The 17,481-nt window shown below is 32.3% G+C and overlaps 1 protein-coding gene across 4 annotated transcripts in view; it reads right to left on the bottom strand.

The window, feature by feature from the left end:
- Window positions 1-17,481, bottom strand: part of LOC126887302 (chondroitin sulfate N-acetylgalactosaminyltransferase 2) — a 1,014,890-nt gene that overhangs the window by 26,051 nt on the left and 971,358 nt on the right. For all 4 annotated transcript variants that reach the window (XM_050654726.1, XM_050654727.1, XM_050654725.1 and 1 more), the window contains one exon: window positions 11,237-11,384. In XM_050654726.1, the coding sequence (XP_050510683.1) occupies window positions 11,237-11,384 (148 nt within the window). The remainder of the gene's footprint in view (window positions 1-11,236; window positions 11,385-17,481) is intronic.

Genomic DNA, 17,481 nt, shown 5'->3' with positions numbered 1-17,481 from the left:
CAGGACCGAGACTCTGAACTATGTATTAAAGAAAGGTTTGCAAAAATAATTCCAAGTGCACCGTTGAAGAGGAGTGGGTTCAGTCGGGACGTAGGCTGTTATGCGAGGGTAGAACATCCAAGGGGAATTACGTGCGCATGGATCTTCTTTGTGCTGAAACCAGTACTCGCAAGGCCTTATTTCTTCGTCTTCTTATTCTTGTTTTTGTGTATACCTGACTCTATCTGTTTTTTGAACGTGCCTCCAGTAACTTGTCGTTCCATCGTTTTCTTGGTCTTCCCATTGACAGTCTTCCTATTGGAGAACCGTCTTTCGCTGGCCTTACTCTGTTACCGTCCTATTTGTTGTCCTTCGTCTTATGTGGTCATTACATTCTACTCTTACCTTTTATAGCCAGTCCTTGGTTTTTTGTCACTTTCCATTAAGTTATACTTCTAGTTCTGTCCGATATTGTCTTACCATCGAGTTTTCGAAGGGTTTTCATCTGCTCTTTCTAGCATTATTTTTGTCCTCTCAGTGTCAGGACGTATTTCTGCCGTGTTTATGAGATTATTATTCTAATGACTGTTTTTAAAATTCTAGGTTTCATTTTTTTTTCGATATTTTTATGTCTCCATACTGTTTCATTCAGGGAACCTGCGGTTGTGTTTGCTCAATTCACTTGATCTTTCACTTCAGTTTCGAACTTTTCGTAGCTAGATAGTAGGATGTCTAGATATTTAAAGTCCATCACTTGTTCTATTATCTGACCCTCCAGCTCTAATTTACATCTAGTAGACTGGTTATTATAACCATGGATTTTGTCTTTTTTTTGGGAAAATGAACATGTTCAATTTTCTGGTGGTTTTACACTAAGCATCAAAATTAACGCACCACCTTAAAAATGGGACATATTTGATATCTCGTATTTCCTAAACCTGTTGTCCGATTTTAGTGATTTTTTTTTATATGTTATATCTTTATTCTTCAACAATATCGATGTAGTAATATTGTTGCTAAACAGATAAGTATCATTGTATACCGGGTGTAACAATGATAGTGTGTTTTTCCTCAAAGTTTGGAACACCCTGTAAAATATTCTAGCTTATATCAAATATTGAAATTAAAACTAAACTGTACTCTTAGGCCGTCCGCACATGGAGCGACGCTCGAACTACTCGACTCGATTCCAGTCACGTAGGTCTCTCCCCGCCAGTAAAGTTCCTTCGTTGTGCCATTGAGCTCCGTACACGGAGCGTTTAGGATTGCAAATCTCCTCGTCTTGTACGGCTCTCGTCGCTTGCGATCCGTAGTGCACGAGAAAGTTCGAGTGAGACGCACGTTTCCAGTCACATAGGTATTTTATTTTATTTGTTTCCTTCGTTTTTTGTTGTTTTTTGCTCTTAATTAAATTTTAGTTTTATTTAAAGATCGGTGCATGTTATGTTGGTTGATTGTAGTACTACCTAATAGCTTTGTGGAAATATATTGTTTGTAATATAAAATTATGAACACTTTTGTTTCTAGGTGTTTATTATAAAATTCGTTTGGGAAGTAGAAAAACGTCCTCAATTGTATAATGCTTATTGTATACAAATTATACTAAAAATGTAATACCGTACTTTTTAGAGATCGAAATAGTCGTTTTGGTTGATATATAAAAAATACGTTCTTCCTGGTTGGAAGATGTGAGCAAACTGAATCGACAAGTGTGCGGAGAGCAATCGCCTGTGCCGCAGGGTGCGTACAAGACGAGCAAGATGCTCGAACTTAGATATGTGTTTCGATCGACCCATGTGCGGACGGCCTTAGGCTTTTTAAACATTTTGTTTTTTGATTCATTCGCTTTTGTTGGATAATAAAAAAGTTAGGTACTTTAACAACTAGCAACGTTCTTTATCAGTACAGGGTGTTTCTAAATAAGTGCGCCAGAGCCGTACGGTACATCATTTCAATATGATGCAAGTCCTCGAAATGCCGCCCCCTAAATATTATGGAAACTTAATACTAGTATTTATTTTTATTTAATAAAATTATACAAAATGAACGAAAACTTATTTTAAAAACAAAACATACCTTAAATTAAATGAAATAATATGTCTGTATTAACATTAAAAAACATTTATGAAAATTACTATTTTATCCTTTTGATTTTAATTTTGGCATACTCGTCAATCAGATTGGTGTAGTCTAAAGTGAGGACTCTATTGAAATAAAAGCTAAATTTTTAAGTTTTGTTTGTCTTATGGAGCTTCGTAAATAGTTTTTAATCATTTTTAATTTTAAAAACCTTCTTTACCCAAGCTACCGAGACAGAGAGTGTTAATAAAATTCTTAGGGCCGGTACTTTCTGCACCTCGCATGACAAAATTCCTCTAACCGGGTTTTAATCGGAACAGATAATACCGGCCCTTAGTGATACAACTATATTTGGATATAAAGAAATTAAGTTATTTTGGCACAAATAGTTCAAAACCTGTAAAGGTTTCATGGAGTATGGTATCATTTGGGGTAAATCATGCAATAAATCTTCTAGAAAATCATTTGCCTCTATATCCGATTATTTTTCTATGAAAAGTATTGAATGAATATTTTCTAGTACTCTAGTATTTTATCATCTTTCCCTTTTCTTATATTTCCCTCAATTTAAAAATATCATATAAAAATTTAAAATTTTTATTATGAGTTTATAAAAGAGAAAATCGATCAATCAAAGAATTAAAGACAATGTTTAAAATATAATCAACTATTTTCAATGGGAAATAAGCGACAATTTTACCAAAAAAATGATTTTATTAACGTTTTAATATTGGCAATATCATTTTAAAGTCTTTACTTTAAAATGTATAATACATGTCTGAATTGCCGATATAAATGAGTCAGATTAAATAAATTATTAGAAGAATATTTTACTAAGCAACAACATTTTTGTTTAATTTAGTATTATTTTGTATTTTGACAACGACACCCGACTTGGGCGTCGAAACGTTAATGAAATCATTTTTTTGGTAAAATTATGGTTTATTTCCCATTAAACATAGTTGTTTAAAATATAGATGAAAAAATTTTCTTTAAATTTATCTTTCTCTGTTGAGAGCTAATCCACAGATCAAATTGACGCACTTTTTTTCTCTTGCCTCAATATTGATTTTCAGCAGAAAATTCGGAACTTATTTACAAGACTTTCTGCAATTTCATTATCAGTAATTTTTATTTGGTCATAGCCAATTTGTCAGTAAATTTTCATTTTTTTCCATAGTTTCTGACTTTTTACACAATCTGACAAATTTAGAGTTACATGTTGCAACATCTTCGAGACTGACTTTATATAAAATAAAATATCATATCAAAGAACTACACCGCATATAAATTTATAATTTTTAATATTTTTTGCTAATACAAGTTCTTTGACTTTAGTTTCTGAATTATTGTTGACATCTTCTATTATTTCGAATAAGGCATTATGTATTTCACAAAATTGAAATCTTAGAGGTTTCAATGCATCTATTTGACTTAACCATCTAGTAGTACTCAACGGTTTTAGTGTTAGTTGTGAAACATGTTTTTTTCAGAACTTCCCAGCGCTTTGTAAAACCAGAAAAAAAGTGTAAAGTTCTTGTATAATACAAAAAAAAGTTTGTTGTTTCTGTAGAAGAAGACGCTGCGTCTTTTATGACTAAGGTGGCATGCGCAGGGCACGTAAAACGCCATCGAATATTTTTCGAATATTCTGTTTTGCACACCCTTTCTTATTCCTTTCATATTAACCCCGTTTTCATAGCCTTGTCCTCTGAGCCGTTTTAAATCAAGAAATATTTTATCCAAATTTGTCAAAATAAGTTCTGTTAAACCTTCACCAGTTAAATATTTTCGGCTGACACTTGGTCCTATATATACTTTTAATTATTATTGAATGGCTCAATTTGTATTTTGATTTTACTGATTATGCCGCCCCCTTGTGATGCCGCCTGATGCGGCTGCCTCACCGCATCATAGCACCGCACGGCCCTGAGTTAGGGATGGGAAAAACCTACCGGTTTAAACCTAAAACCGGTTTTTTTACTTCGCAATAACCGGTTTTACCGGTTGTTTTTTTGTCCCGGTTATAACCGGTTTTTCTTTTTAAAGTAAAAACCGGTTATTAGGTTTTTACGGTGATTAGGATTAGGTTAGGTATTATTTTGGATCCCAATCATAATTATTATTCTCAAGTAATTATTCCAAACAAAACCATAATTCAAATTTTATTTTATTTTATAAAGACAGAAGCAAACTGAAAGTGCAATTTCACATCAACCAGAAATAATTATTAAGTTTTATTATAATATTTCCTTGAAACGGTATTTGTAATCATAATATTTACATAAGAAGTGATCTGGTTGAATTAGACGCAAACATCATCTATTTTTCACACTTAACTCTTGACATTGAAAGTGGGTGAATGACTTTTTCTGATTACCAAAAATAGTGCTCTGACTATAAATATCGAATTACTGATTACGAATACGAATCTCCAAGAATTTCGCTACGTTTTCAAAACGATACACTCATACAGGAAGTATTAAATGAGTTAAAATGTACCTATTCTACAAATGTGCAAACTACGTGTTAAAAGTAATGCATGTCCTTTCGATAGTATGTACTAAATTTGATCATATTGATATCGAGTCGAATGGAGTATCGCAAGCTAAAGTGTATTGTAAATGTATCTTTTTAACCTATTGGATTAAAAAAACCGAAAACCGGTTTTTTTCAAAAACCGGTTTTTTTGACCGGTAATAACCGCTAGGTTAAACCGTAAGCAAAAAAAACCGGTATAACCGAAAACCGGTGTTTTGTCAAAAACCGCCATCCCTACCCTGAGTGCGACAAACTTTAAGGAGTAATTCTGCATGAAAAAATAATAACCGTTTGCTTTATAAACATATGTTCGCAAATGCATCGTTTCCGAGATAAGAGATGTTGAATTTTTTCTTACAAACTGACGATTTATTTATTGCTCTAAAACCGATTGAGATATGCAATTGAAATTTGGTAGGTTTTAAGAAGTAGTTATTGCGCATTTTTTGGCATACAATTAGGAATTTTATATTCACCCTTGGCGTGCATACGGGTAATATGACCCATATTCACGCCAATGGTGAATATTAAATTCTTAATTGTATGTCAAAAAATGCGCAATAACTACCTCTTAAAACCTACTAAATTTTATTTGCATATCTCAACCGGTTTTAGAGCAATAAATAAATCGTTAGTTTGTAAGAAAAAATTTAACATCTCTTATCTCGGAAACGAAACATTTGCGGACATATGTTTATAAAACAAACGGTCATTAATTTTTCATGCAGAATTACCGCTTAAAGTTTGTCACACTTATTTAGAAACACCCTGTATTTATAAAGAAGGTTGCTAGTTGTTAAAGTACCTAACTGTTTATTATCCAACATAAGCGAATGAATCAAAAAGCAAAATGTTAAGAAAGCCTAAAGCTACAGTTGAATTTTAATTTCAATATTTTATATATATGCTAGGCTAGAATATTCTACAGGGGGTTCCAAACTTTGAGGAAAAAACACACTATCATTGTTACACCCGGTATACAATGGCACTTATCTGTTTAGCAACAATATTATTATGTCGATATTTTTGAAGAATAAGGCTATAACATATTAAAAAAATTCCTAAAATCGGACAAGAGGTTTAGGAAATACGAGATATCAAAATTATTGCATTTTTACAACGCACTAGGGGGTGCGTTATTTTGCGGCTTAGTGTATATTAAATTGGTGTAGTAGGTCCACATTGTAAATTATTTTTAATTTGAGAGATTAGAAGAAATAGAAATATGCTTTATTGTCATGAAAAATTTAACAATTTTATAGACAAAGCTTACAAGAATCATAAAAATAAGAACAATAACAAATAACAAATACAATTTACTAAAATGATATAAATCGTCTACATAAATAAAAATAATGAAGATAAACAAAAAAAACAGTAACAACCTATTGCAAAATTAAAAAAAAAAATTGCAAATTGCATAATCTACCTTAAGAAATTTAATAAGTTAAGTTAAGCTGCTGCATATGACACTCAAATATAGATTAAGATTATACTTATAAATAAGAATACTGTACTTTCTTAGTTATTGGTTAAGAAACTCTGCTGTTGAATAATATGGTCTTTCAGATAAATAGGCTTTAGTCATTTTACGGAACTTGGAGAAAGATGTTGCAGATTTAAGTTGTAGAGGGAGATGGTTGTAAAGTTTTTTCGCAGAATATAATATAGATTTCTTTACTAACTCACTGGACGGGATCGGTAAATAGATGTCAAAGGTAGAATTTCTGGTGGAATAGTCATGTCTAGGTCTTGCTGGAAAGACATGTAGATGTTTACGAATTAAGCAAACAGTTTCTAAAATATATAAAGAAGGTAGTGTTAGAATCCTGTGATCTTTGAAGTAGCTTCTGCAATGTGTTGTTCTTCTGAGGCCAAACAGATATCTTATTGCTCTTTTTTGTAATTTAAAAATAACATCAGATTGGGCAGCCGTACCAGAACCCCAAAAAGGGAGACCATATCGAAGATGTGACTCGAACAAAGAAAAATATGTTATTTTGGAAGAGGCTAAATTCATTTCCTTTGAAACAGATCTTATTGCAAAGCAAGCTGAGGATAGTTTCTTGCTTAACACATCAATATGAAGGGACCATTTCAGATTGCTATCTAAAAAAAAAAAGAGACTTTACAGAATCAACGATACTGATCTGGCTGTTATGAAGAGGTAAGCGTTGAAGAGCTCCTTTATAGGACAATGCTACTGTTTTATCTACATTAAAAGAGAGTAAATTTGAATCGGACCAAGATTTTATTGTAAGTAGATCAGAAGTTATAGTAGCATGAAGAGTTGCGATATTTGAGTTGCTCCAAGTGATACTGGTATCATCAGCAAAAAGAAAAACTTTGCCATCGATTTTTAAGCTAGTGATGTCATTAATAAAGATAAGGAAAAGTAGAGGACCCAATACTGAACCTTGTGGTACCCCACATACAACATTTTTGAGACTAGAGTCTGTATCATTTGCTCTAACCAGTTGTTTCCTATTATCCAGGTAAGATTGAAACCATTTCGAAGAAATACCTCGAATTCCGTAGAAATCTAGTTTTTTTATCAAAATGTCGTGATTCACACAATCAAAAGCTTTGGCATAATCACAAAAAACAGTGGCAGTGTGCAGATTATTGTTTAATGCTTGATAAACCTCATGTAGTACAGAAAACATGGCATCTGTGGTACATTTATAATTTAAAAAGCCGAACTGATTTTGTGATAAAATATTGTTATCAACGAGAAAGGACATAAGTCGGGCTTTTATGAGTCTCTCAATAATTTTGGAGAGTACCGGTAGTAATGCAATAGGTCTATAATTGCAGGCATTTGATTTTTCACCACCCTTATGAAGAGGAATAATGATGGCCGTCTTTAGGCACTCTGGAAATTTACCTTTCTCAAAAGAATCATTAATTAGAGAGATGAGGACTCCCAACACACTGTCTGGGAGATTTGAGAAAATTTTTATGGATAGTCCATCGGTACTACACGAAGATTTGCTTTTGATATTATTGATTGTCTGAATCAGTTCAGATTTATCAACCGGTCTTATAAAGAATGAATTCGAGACCTTTCCTGAATTAGGGAGATAGGAAATGGGATCTTGTTGTGACACAATAGTTGATGTTATATTTTTACTCACATTAACAAAGTATTCATTTAGATTTTCTGGGTCTGGAAGGGAAAATGTTTGAGCTGTGTGAGTTTTATTACGAAGATCGTTTATTATGGACCAAGTTTCTTTTGCAACACTTTTAGAGCTTCTCAGACGATTTTGATAGTACAATTTTTTAGCTGATTTTATAAGTTTTAAATAGATCGCCCTGTACTTGGTGATATATTCAGTAACAGAGACGTTGGTAGTAAATTTCTTGATATACAGTAGTGAACGCATATTTTTGGCTGATATGCGGACACCTTTGGTAGTCCAGGGTTTGTGATGTTTTGGCTTAATTGTGATTAAAGGAAATGCTTTATTGAAGATACAGACAAGCTTATTCAAAAAGTCACTGAAATTATTATCGACGTTCATAGAAGGAAAGGGCCACTCAGAGGTTAAGCATAAATTTTGGAATTTACGAAAATTCCGAGCGGAAAAAATCCTGCCTAAACGTCGAGTTTTCGAAGAGTGCTTGCTAAAGATGTTAAACTTCGTATAAACCGCTTCATGATCAGATAGTCCCGCATTAACAGTTGTAGAGCAGACATCACGGGGTGAGAAATCTGAGACAATATAATCAATTATGGTAGATGAAGTTTTTGTAATCCTTGTAGGAGAATCAATGTGCATTGTTAGACCATACGATTCAAATATGTTGACCAGGGATATTTGTGTAGCACAAGCAGCAGCATAATTAATGTTAAAGTCCCCGCATAAAATTTTTCTGCTTTTATGGGGCAGGTCATCTAACAAATTAAGCAGGTTCTGAAAAAATAGTTCCACGGAAGAGTCAGGTGATCTATAAATGCAAATAATATAAAGATTAAAGTTCTTACTGTAAACTAAGGAAAACTCAAAGAATGCTTCGCTTAATAGAAAATCATATTTTGTTACCAGAGAAAAATCATTACTTGTAGAAAGAATCAGGGTGCCTCCATGCGCTGAACTTTGACGATCGTACCTAGCAATAGTGGAATATTTTTCTACAAAAAAAGGCTCGTTGACTTCAAGCCAGTGCTCAGTAACCGCAACTATCGGAGGAAACCCTAATTCCTCTAGAAATAGAAATAATTCATCAGTTTTATATCTTATAGAACGAATATTAATCAGAACCATGCTAAAGTTGTTATCACTAAAATAATTTGAGGATTCTAGTCCCTCAGAACACGTCGTGATGTTTAAAAATTTCGTTTAGGAGACACAGCGGAATAGTAATTTTGGTGACATTCCCTTGATTTTTGTAAATGGATAATTCTTTCAGAAGCGAGAAAGGACCTAAAAGCAGCAAGATTAGTATTGCATCATCTGCATAGTACATTATTTTAAGTTGTGTTTCTCCCAAATGGTACCCTTTTTTTACCTTTTTATTGTTTCATCCACGATTACGTGGATCAATAGGAATCTTCCTGTCTTATCCCTTCTACTTTTACGGCCGGTTTCACAAAGTAAAGTTAACTTGTGGTTAAGAGATAACCAGAGGTTACCCCAAAATATGCGTTTTAGTTTCAGGTCAATGGCGAAGTATGGTTAACTCACAGAATTTTTAACCAGAGGTTGGAGTGGGTTACCCTTATGGGTATACCCAGAAGGGTAACAATTATGAAACTGAAACGCATATTTTGGGGTAATTTTGAGGTTATCTCTTAACCACAAGTTAACTTTACTTTGTGAAACCGGCCGTTAGTATGATATTCTAGTCTTCTTCTAGCCTTCTTCCTAGAGGTCTCTATAAGATATAAGATTCTTATGTTTTTCACTGTCCTGTATAAATACTTTTATTATCTTCGGCCCTATAAACTGTGCTATCACGCATTCCCAAATCAAGTATAGCCAATTTTTTTTATACCTCTCAACGTATCATAATCTTTATTATTCGGCACAATTAAAAAAGGCCATTTCTGCCCAAACCAAAACGACATAAAAATCTGCTACTCCGCCCCAGTTATTTATTACTTCACCCGAATTCGTTTTCCGCCCTTAATTTTGTCAGATTTATATCGAAAGCCGATGGATGCGAGGAAAAAATTGAGAGATTTGAAAGATAACGAGACGATGGGGAATTGAGAACCTAAGAAGGGCCCTACAAGACGGAATGGCAAATTATTTATCAAGATTTGATTCGGAGTGGACTTTTCTCGATGAAAGAATTTTACTTTAATATGAACTGCCTTAATGAAACAACAAATATCGGTGGTATAAACAAGGGGAAACAATAATAAGGGTTTAAAAGAAACATTTGAAGATTTTTAGGAGGATTTTCGATAAGTATGCGACTTAATGCAAAGATAGCAAGCATTAAAGGAAGGAATTTCGTATTATTTGCCTTATTTATTTTTAAGCTTGATCCACAGTGAAGGTTTATATAGAATAAAGACTGACATTTAGAGTCGATGACAGAGATGAAGTTAAAAATTAAATCTAAAGTCGTAATCAATGGTAGGGGAGCAAAGTATGCTAAATTTTCAGTCACTACATCGTTATGAGGACCTATTGGGTTGTGATTATTAGGTCCTAAAACCAAAAAAATTTAAGGAAAATTTGCCATTTTAGTGGGGACTTTTCATTTTTTAAATTAATTTTCCATTTCTAACAATCGTTTTATCCGATTATAGCCCCATCTATCCATAATTCGAAAATATGTCTCAAAAAAAAGTTGCTTATTTTTACGGAAAGAATCCAATCTGCAATAAAAACTTGGGGTCCCATTTAAGATTTTAAAGTAACCCCCAAACCACATCAGTGGGGGGTCATGTTTAGTACCATTCGAAATATTTTTCAACAATATTTTGAAAGTGTATTTTGCAGTTTTTCGTTTTTCGATCTGATGTTTATTTTGCGAAATATCGCGTGGTTTGTATTTAAAATTTTAAATTTACCCGCTTGGGGTTCTCTACTACAATGCAAAACTCCAATTTTGGTGGTTAAAGGGATATTACCACTAAAGGGATATTACCACTAACAAGATAATTTAATTAAAATTCAAAAAACACAAGAATAATAATTATTTTTAAGGTTAGTTTCAATATAAGTACAAGCAAAAGCAACAACACTAGTTTTATGAGGATTGTGATTTTGATAATTTAAGATAAAAAAATAATGGAAAACAAAAAAAATACAGGAATATTATAAAGGAAAAAAATAAATTTCCAAAGCTTTAGGAAAAGCAGATTTGTGAAATCACTATATCTATCTTTATACAATAATGGCCCTATAGCCCAAGTCGGGCCCTGGACCTTTCCAAAATCCGCCTGCAAGATCTTGGCTGCTCTCCTTCCACCGACCTGCAGGTATCCACCATCAATGTTTCTCTAGCATTGGTTCTCACCTCGTCTGTTTACCTCTTTTTTGGTTTTCTCCCGTTTATCAAGCGTTTACTAGGTGTTCTGTTATTATCTACTATACTATATATTTACTCTATGCTCTATACTCTATACTATAACAGAGTTTTTCTGACGTTTACTAATCCAAGGAAAGGTACTTACTTTTGGATGCCAAATGTGGAAAATCCCAGGATCCGTGGCTCGAATAACCTTCATATTACTTCTAACATATTTTCTGTACAGCATAACATCTTCCCCGCCCCATCCGACGATGTCTTCGTCGAAGCCACGCACCTTCAAAAAATCTGACCTGAAATAAAATACAAAATAACTGTAGAATATATTTTTTTAGACAATAAGAATTTACCCTACAAAGAGGGATGCTTTTACAACATAAGTCGGAAAACATAATACGTTATGCAATAAAAAGGGATGAAACTAGTAGAGGTGGGATATTGACAATAAAAACCTATAAATATACAATTATATTGATAGTTTCCCACCTCTCAGACTGACTGAAGCGATCAGCAATACCAGCGGAAAATAATTGACTGGTGTGATGCTTCATTCCCAAATACAGAAACGATTTTAGTGAGACATTGCTGTTGGGATAATCCCCTCCGAAAATTGTAAAAAAACTATTGGTCTAAAATGTTCTCGGCTAAGATCCATTTTTCTACCGACTTGATAATTTCAAAAAATCACTTTATCTGCACGATTTGTTGTATGGCAATGAAATTGTTGATTTATATCAACAAAAGGTAAAGGTTTCGGAAGGTGATATTTCTGTCGGAAGGTTTTATTGGTAGCGCCATCTAAGCGGCTATGTGCAAAACTAAAAAGACAAGCCTCGTACTTACACAAAAAATAGTACATATTAGAGAAGATTTTATGATGACTCTACCTACAACGTCGAATAACAGATCTTTATATTGTCAATTCTACTATTCTTATCTGATATTGAACTAAACAGCGGAATGTTTTTGGTTAATAGAATGATTATTTCTAAGCTTCTATTATATCTTAATAATTAAATTTAACCAGAAATAGTCTGGGCAGATTATCGGAGAATAGGCTATTTTTGGGAAAAGTTATTTACCAGCAATTTTATTGCTGGAATCGCATCTTATGGTTGTATATATTAATAATATAAGTATGCAAAGTCCGCAGTTGGTGTGCCACATTTTTTTAAACTAAATGGCTCACTAAAATCGTGTTTTTTTTGAAATTTTGCTTTGTAACTCCAAAGATTTTAACTTCATACCAAAAACACCCAAATAAAAATCACCGTAATTATATTCTGCATAGAGAGGTGATTTCCCGATTTACTTCGTTGAAAATTTTCCCCGGAAAATGCGGGTTTTTTTAAAAAAATCTTTAATTTTCAACTAAAATTTTAGGTAAGTAGTTGTTTATCAATAATTAAATAACTTGGTAATATAAAAGCTGTTTCATATAGATTATAATTCCAGAAGCCGATGGAAATTGAATAAATAGTTTAGCAACAATTGTTTAGTTAATTAAAAATTTACGGTCGCCATACCCGTGTTGAGCTGGCCCCCCCCCACTTGCAAAAATTAAAAAACAAATACCCCTGATTTATGAGCTCTCATATTCCGCAAACTAAAAATTTTGAGCTCGTTCCACTGAGCAGGAATTTAATACCCTAGTGGGGGGGGGCTGAGTCAGCCCCCCCACTACTTAAAAATAGGAATATTGAATCGGTTTTTGCGGCAGAATTACGAGCTATTTATGAGCTTTTGAAATTATATAGTTTCGATTTTTGAGCTCATCCCCTTCACCCCCAAACAACCCTTTAATTGATTTAACTTAAGAGAAAGATGCTGAGAAAACTTAAAATATATCGTATTGCGGATATAATTCCTATAGCTTATATACTCTAAGAATAAACTATTAAATCAAGGGCATTTCGATTATTGAGCTACAACCCCTTCGCAAGAAAACCACCCTATCTTCCCGGCTTAAGAGAAAGTTGTACTTAAAATGCGTTAAACTAATTATTTGGCGACTACATATCATTTAATAATTTATAAGCTTCCAAATTACGCGCATTTAGATCAGTAAATTGCAATTTATTTTGTATAGTGCAGTCACTGAAGGTAAAAATCAAGTAAAAATCAACGATTACCTTCAATTTCGGTGAACCTTCATCGATTTTCACGAAAATTGGTCAGTCGTTAGAGGATACGTCAAGAAACAAAGGTGACATGGTACCTCCTTGCGCCTTTACCCTGAGGGTGGATACCGCCCCTTCTCGGGGGTGAAAATTATTTTATAAAAAATAACTGCACAAATCAATAAAAGAACAAATTAAAAGCAAAATTTATTATACAAAGTTAATAAAATAAGTCAATACTTTTTAAGTTATTAAAGATCAAAGATTTTAATTATTTGTGAAAAAAATGCATGTTTTGAAGAGGTTTTTTGTAAATCACTGAAAAACTGTAAGTTTTTACAAAAAAGTTAATAGTAGTTTAATTCGTATAGCTTATATTCTAAGAATAAACTCTAAAATCACGCGCCTTTCGATTATTGAACTACAACCCATTCGCAAGAAAACCATCCCTTATTCCCGGCTTAAGAGAGGGTTGTACTTAAAATAATTTAAATTAATTATTTGTCGACTATATATTGTTTAATAATTTATGAGCTCGCAAAATATACGCATCTCAATTATTGATTTGCCATTTTCTTTCTATAGTGCAGTCACTGAAGGTAAAAATCAACTATGACCTTCGATTTCGGTAAATCTCCATTCATTTTCACGAAAATTGGTGAGCGGATTTTGATACTATCAACTTTTTCTGGATCTTATTTTTGATGGGTATTTCTAAGTACTTTGACAAGTATTTAGTACCTAAGTGTTATAAAATGCATCTTTTTCCCGTTATTTAAGCTTGAATCCTTAGATTTGAACAGTCGCGGAAAAAAATATATATTTAATTACCAATAACTTACTTTAAATTAACATTAAAGGTTTTTCAAGTAAGCAATTTATTATATTCTTTAGTAGCTTCAATTTTAGTGATGAAAACTTTTTTGTAAAAACTTACAGTTTTTGAGTCATTTATGAAAAATCGCTCTAAAGCATGCATTTTCTTTCCAAAAATTAAAATATTTGATCTTTAATAACTCAAAAAGTATTGATTTATTTTAATCACATTATATAACAAATTTTGCTTACAATTTGTCCCTCTCTCGATTTGTGGGGTTATTTTTACTAAAGAAATTTTCACTCCCGAGAAGGGGTGACATATACCCCAGGCTAAAACCCCAAGTTGTTATTGTCAATTCGTGAAAATAAATGGAGATTTGCAGAAATCGAAGGTAATAGTTGATTTTTACCTTCAGTGACTGCACTATAGAAAGAAAATGGCAATTCAATAATTGAGATGCGTATATTTTGCAAGCTAATAAATTATTAAACGATATGTAGTCGCCAAATAATCAATTTAAATTATTTTAAGAACAACTCTCTCTTAAGCCGGGAAAATGGGGTCGTTTTCTTGCGAAGGGGTTGTAGCTATGTAATCGAAAGGAGCGTGATTTAAGAGTTTATTCTTAGAATATAAGCTATGCGAATTAAACTACAATTAACTTTTTTGTAAAAACTTTTTGTAACTGCAAAAACAGTTTTTCAGTGATTTACAAAAAACCTCTTCAAAACATGCATTTTTTTCACAAATAATTAAAATCTTTGATCTTTAATAACTTAAAAAGTATTGACTTATTTTATTAACTTTATATAATAAATTTTGCTTTTAATTTGTTCATTTATTGATTTGTGCAGTTATTTTTTATAAAATAATTTTCACCCCCGAGGAGGGGCGGTATCCACCCTCAGGGTAAAGGCGCAAGGTGGTACCATGTCACCTTTGTTTCTTGACGTATCCTCTAACCACTGACCAATTTTCGTGAAAATCGATGAAGGTTCACCGAACTTGAAGGTAATCGTTGATTTTTACCTTCAGTGACTGCACTATACAAAATAAATTGCAATTTACTGATCTAAATGCGCGTAATTTGGAAGCTTATAAATTATTAAATGATATGTAGTCGCCAAATAATTAGTTTAACGCATTTTAAATACAACTTTCTCTTAAGCCGGGAAGATAGGGTGGTTTTCTTGCGAAGGGGTTGCAGCTCAATAATCGAAATGCCCTTGATTTAATAGTTTATTCTTAGAGTATATAAGCTATAGGAATTATATCCGCAATACGATATATTTTAAGTTTTCTCAGCATCTTTCTCTTAAGTTAAATCAATTAAAGGGTTGTTTGGGGGTGAAGGGGATGAGCTCAAAAATCGAAACTATATAATTTCAAGAGCTCATAAATAGCTCGTAATTCTGCCGCAAAAACCGATTCAATATTCCTATTTTTAAGTAGTGGGGGGGGGGGCTGACTCAGCCCCCCCCACTAGGGTATTAAATTCCTGCTCAGTGGAACGAGCTCAAAATTTTTAGTTTGCGGAATATGAGAGCTCATAAATAGCTCATAAATCAAGGCTATTTGTTTTTTAATTTTTGCAAGTGGGGGGGGCCAGCTCAACACGGGTGGTCGCCATAATAACCACAATAATTATGATACATAAGAATCACTATGATGTTTGTGTAAAAAGACACTGTAGGTACCTATCTAATGTACTTTACAGAACTGAAATTGGACTATTTAAGCGGCCTCAGGAATATTTTAAAATTATAAACAATTTTTTGGCTTATAAACAAATAGAATATCTCGGGAAACATTAAACTGAATTAAATCATGAAAACCGTATTGGAAAAAAGCGGTAGGACGCTTCTATTAAAAGAAAAAACCTTAAATTTTAATGAGTGGTTCCTGAGATACAACCGGTCAAAGTTGACCGTCATTTACGGCAAATATATAAACAATAGGATCATACTTTTCGAACCATCACCTTTTTATTTTTGTCCTCTTTCTCCACACCAATTTTTATATCTTTAGAATATTCATAACATATATTATTATAATAAAAACTATCGATATAACGAGTGAAAATTGCCAAAAATAGCAAAATTCCAATCAAAAACTAGGTTGGAGAAAATGTAATCTCAAAGTTCAAAATGGGTAAACGTTAAAAAAATGCATTTTCTCGGCTTCCCATGGAGCAATTTTCTTCATTCGTTTTTTGTTCCCAAGTAACTCGAGTAGAGCCATCTAACTAACGCATTATTAAATGTCAAAGTTGCTTTTGATTTGTTATAAGTTATAATAAATTAATTTATTTTTTATAACCAAATTTTTTAATTTGTTTAAATAAAGATTGTTTAAATATTGATACAGCTTTCAAATGAGAATATTTGTGTTTTATTTTTAACGTTAAAATGTACACTTGTAGTAAGTTTATCTAAAAAATGTCTACAACTGGAAAAATAGTAGTTTTCTTTTCTTATAAATAAATTAATCTATTATAACAAAACAAAAGCAAGTTTGACATTTAATAATAAGCTAGGTAGATGGCTATATTCGAGTTACTTGGGAACAAAAAAAGAATGAAGAAAATTGCTCCATGGGAAGCCGAAAAAATGCATTTTTTTAATGTATACCGATTTTGAACTTTGAGATTACATTTTCTCCAACTTAAATTTTTTTTTGGAATTTTGCTATTTTTGGCATTTTCCACTCGTAATATCGATAGTTTTTATTATAATAATAAATACGTTATGAGTATTTAAAATATATGAAAATTGGTGTGGAGAAAGAAAACAACAATAAAAAGGAGATGGTTCAAAAATTATGATCCTATTGTTTATATTTCTGCCGTAAATGCCGGTCAAATTTGACCGATTGTATCTCAGGAACCATTCATCTCAATTTAACGTTTTTCTTTTAAAAGAAGAGTCCTGCAGTTTTTTTTTCAATACTGTTTTCATGATTTAATTTAATTTAATATTTTCCGAGATATTCTATTTGTTTATAAGCCAAAAAATTGTTTATAATTTTAAAATATTCCTGAGGCCGCTTAAATAGTCCAATTTTAATTCTGTAAAATACATTGGATAGGTACAGTATCTTTTTATATAAAAATCATAGTGATTCTTCTGTATCACAATTATTGTGGGTATTATAGCGACCGTAAATTTTTAGTTTACAATTTAATTGTTGCTAAACTGTTTATTTAATTTCCATCGGCTTCTGGAATTATAATTTACACGGAAAGGGCTTTTACATTTCCAAGTTATTTAATTATTAATAAACAATTACTTATCTATAATTTTAGTTGAAAATTAAAGATTTTGTTGGAAAAACCCGCATTTTCCGGGAAAAATTTTCGTCGAAGTAAATCGGAAAAAACACGTCTCTATGTTGAATTTAATTACGGTGAATTTTTATTTGGGTGTTTTTTGTGTAAAGTTAAATTGTTTG

The sequence above is a fragment of the Diabrotica virgifera genome, chromosome 6, assembly GCF_917563875.1.
Source record: "Diabrotica virgifera virgifera chromosome 6, PGI_DIABVI_V3a".
In the NCBI taxonomy this organism is placed as follows: domain Eukaryota; kingdom Metazoa; phylum Arthropoda; class Insecta; order Coleoptera; family Chrysomelidae; genus Diabrotica; species Diabrotica virgifera.
Note: the sequence above shows the minus strand (reverse complement) of the source record. Positions and strands in the feature narration are given on the sequence as shown.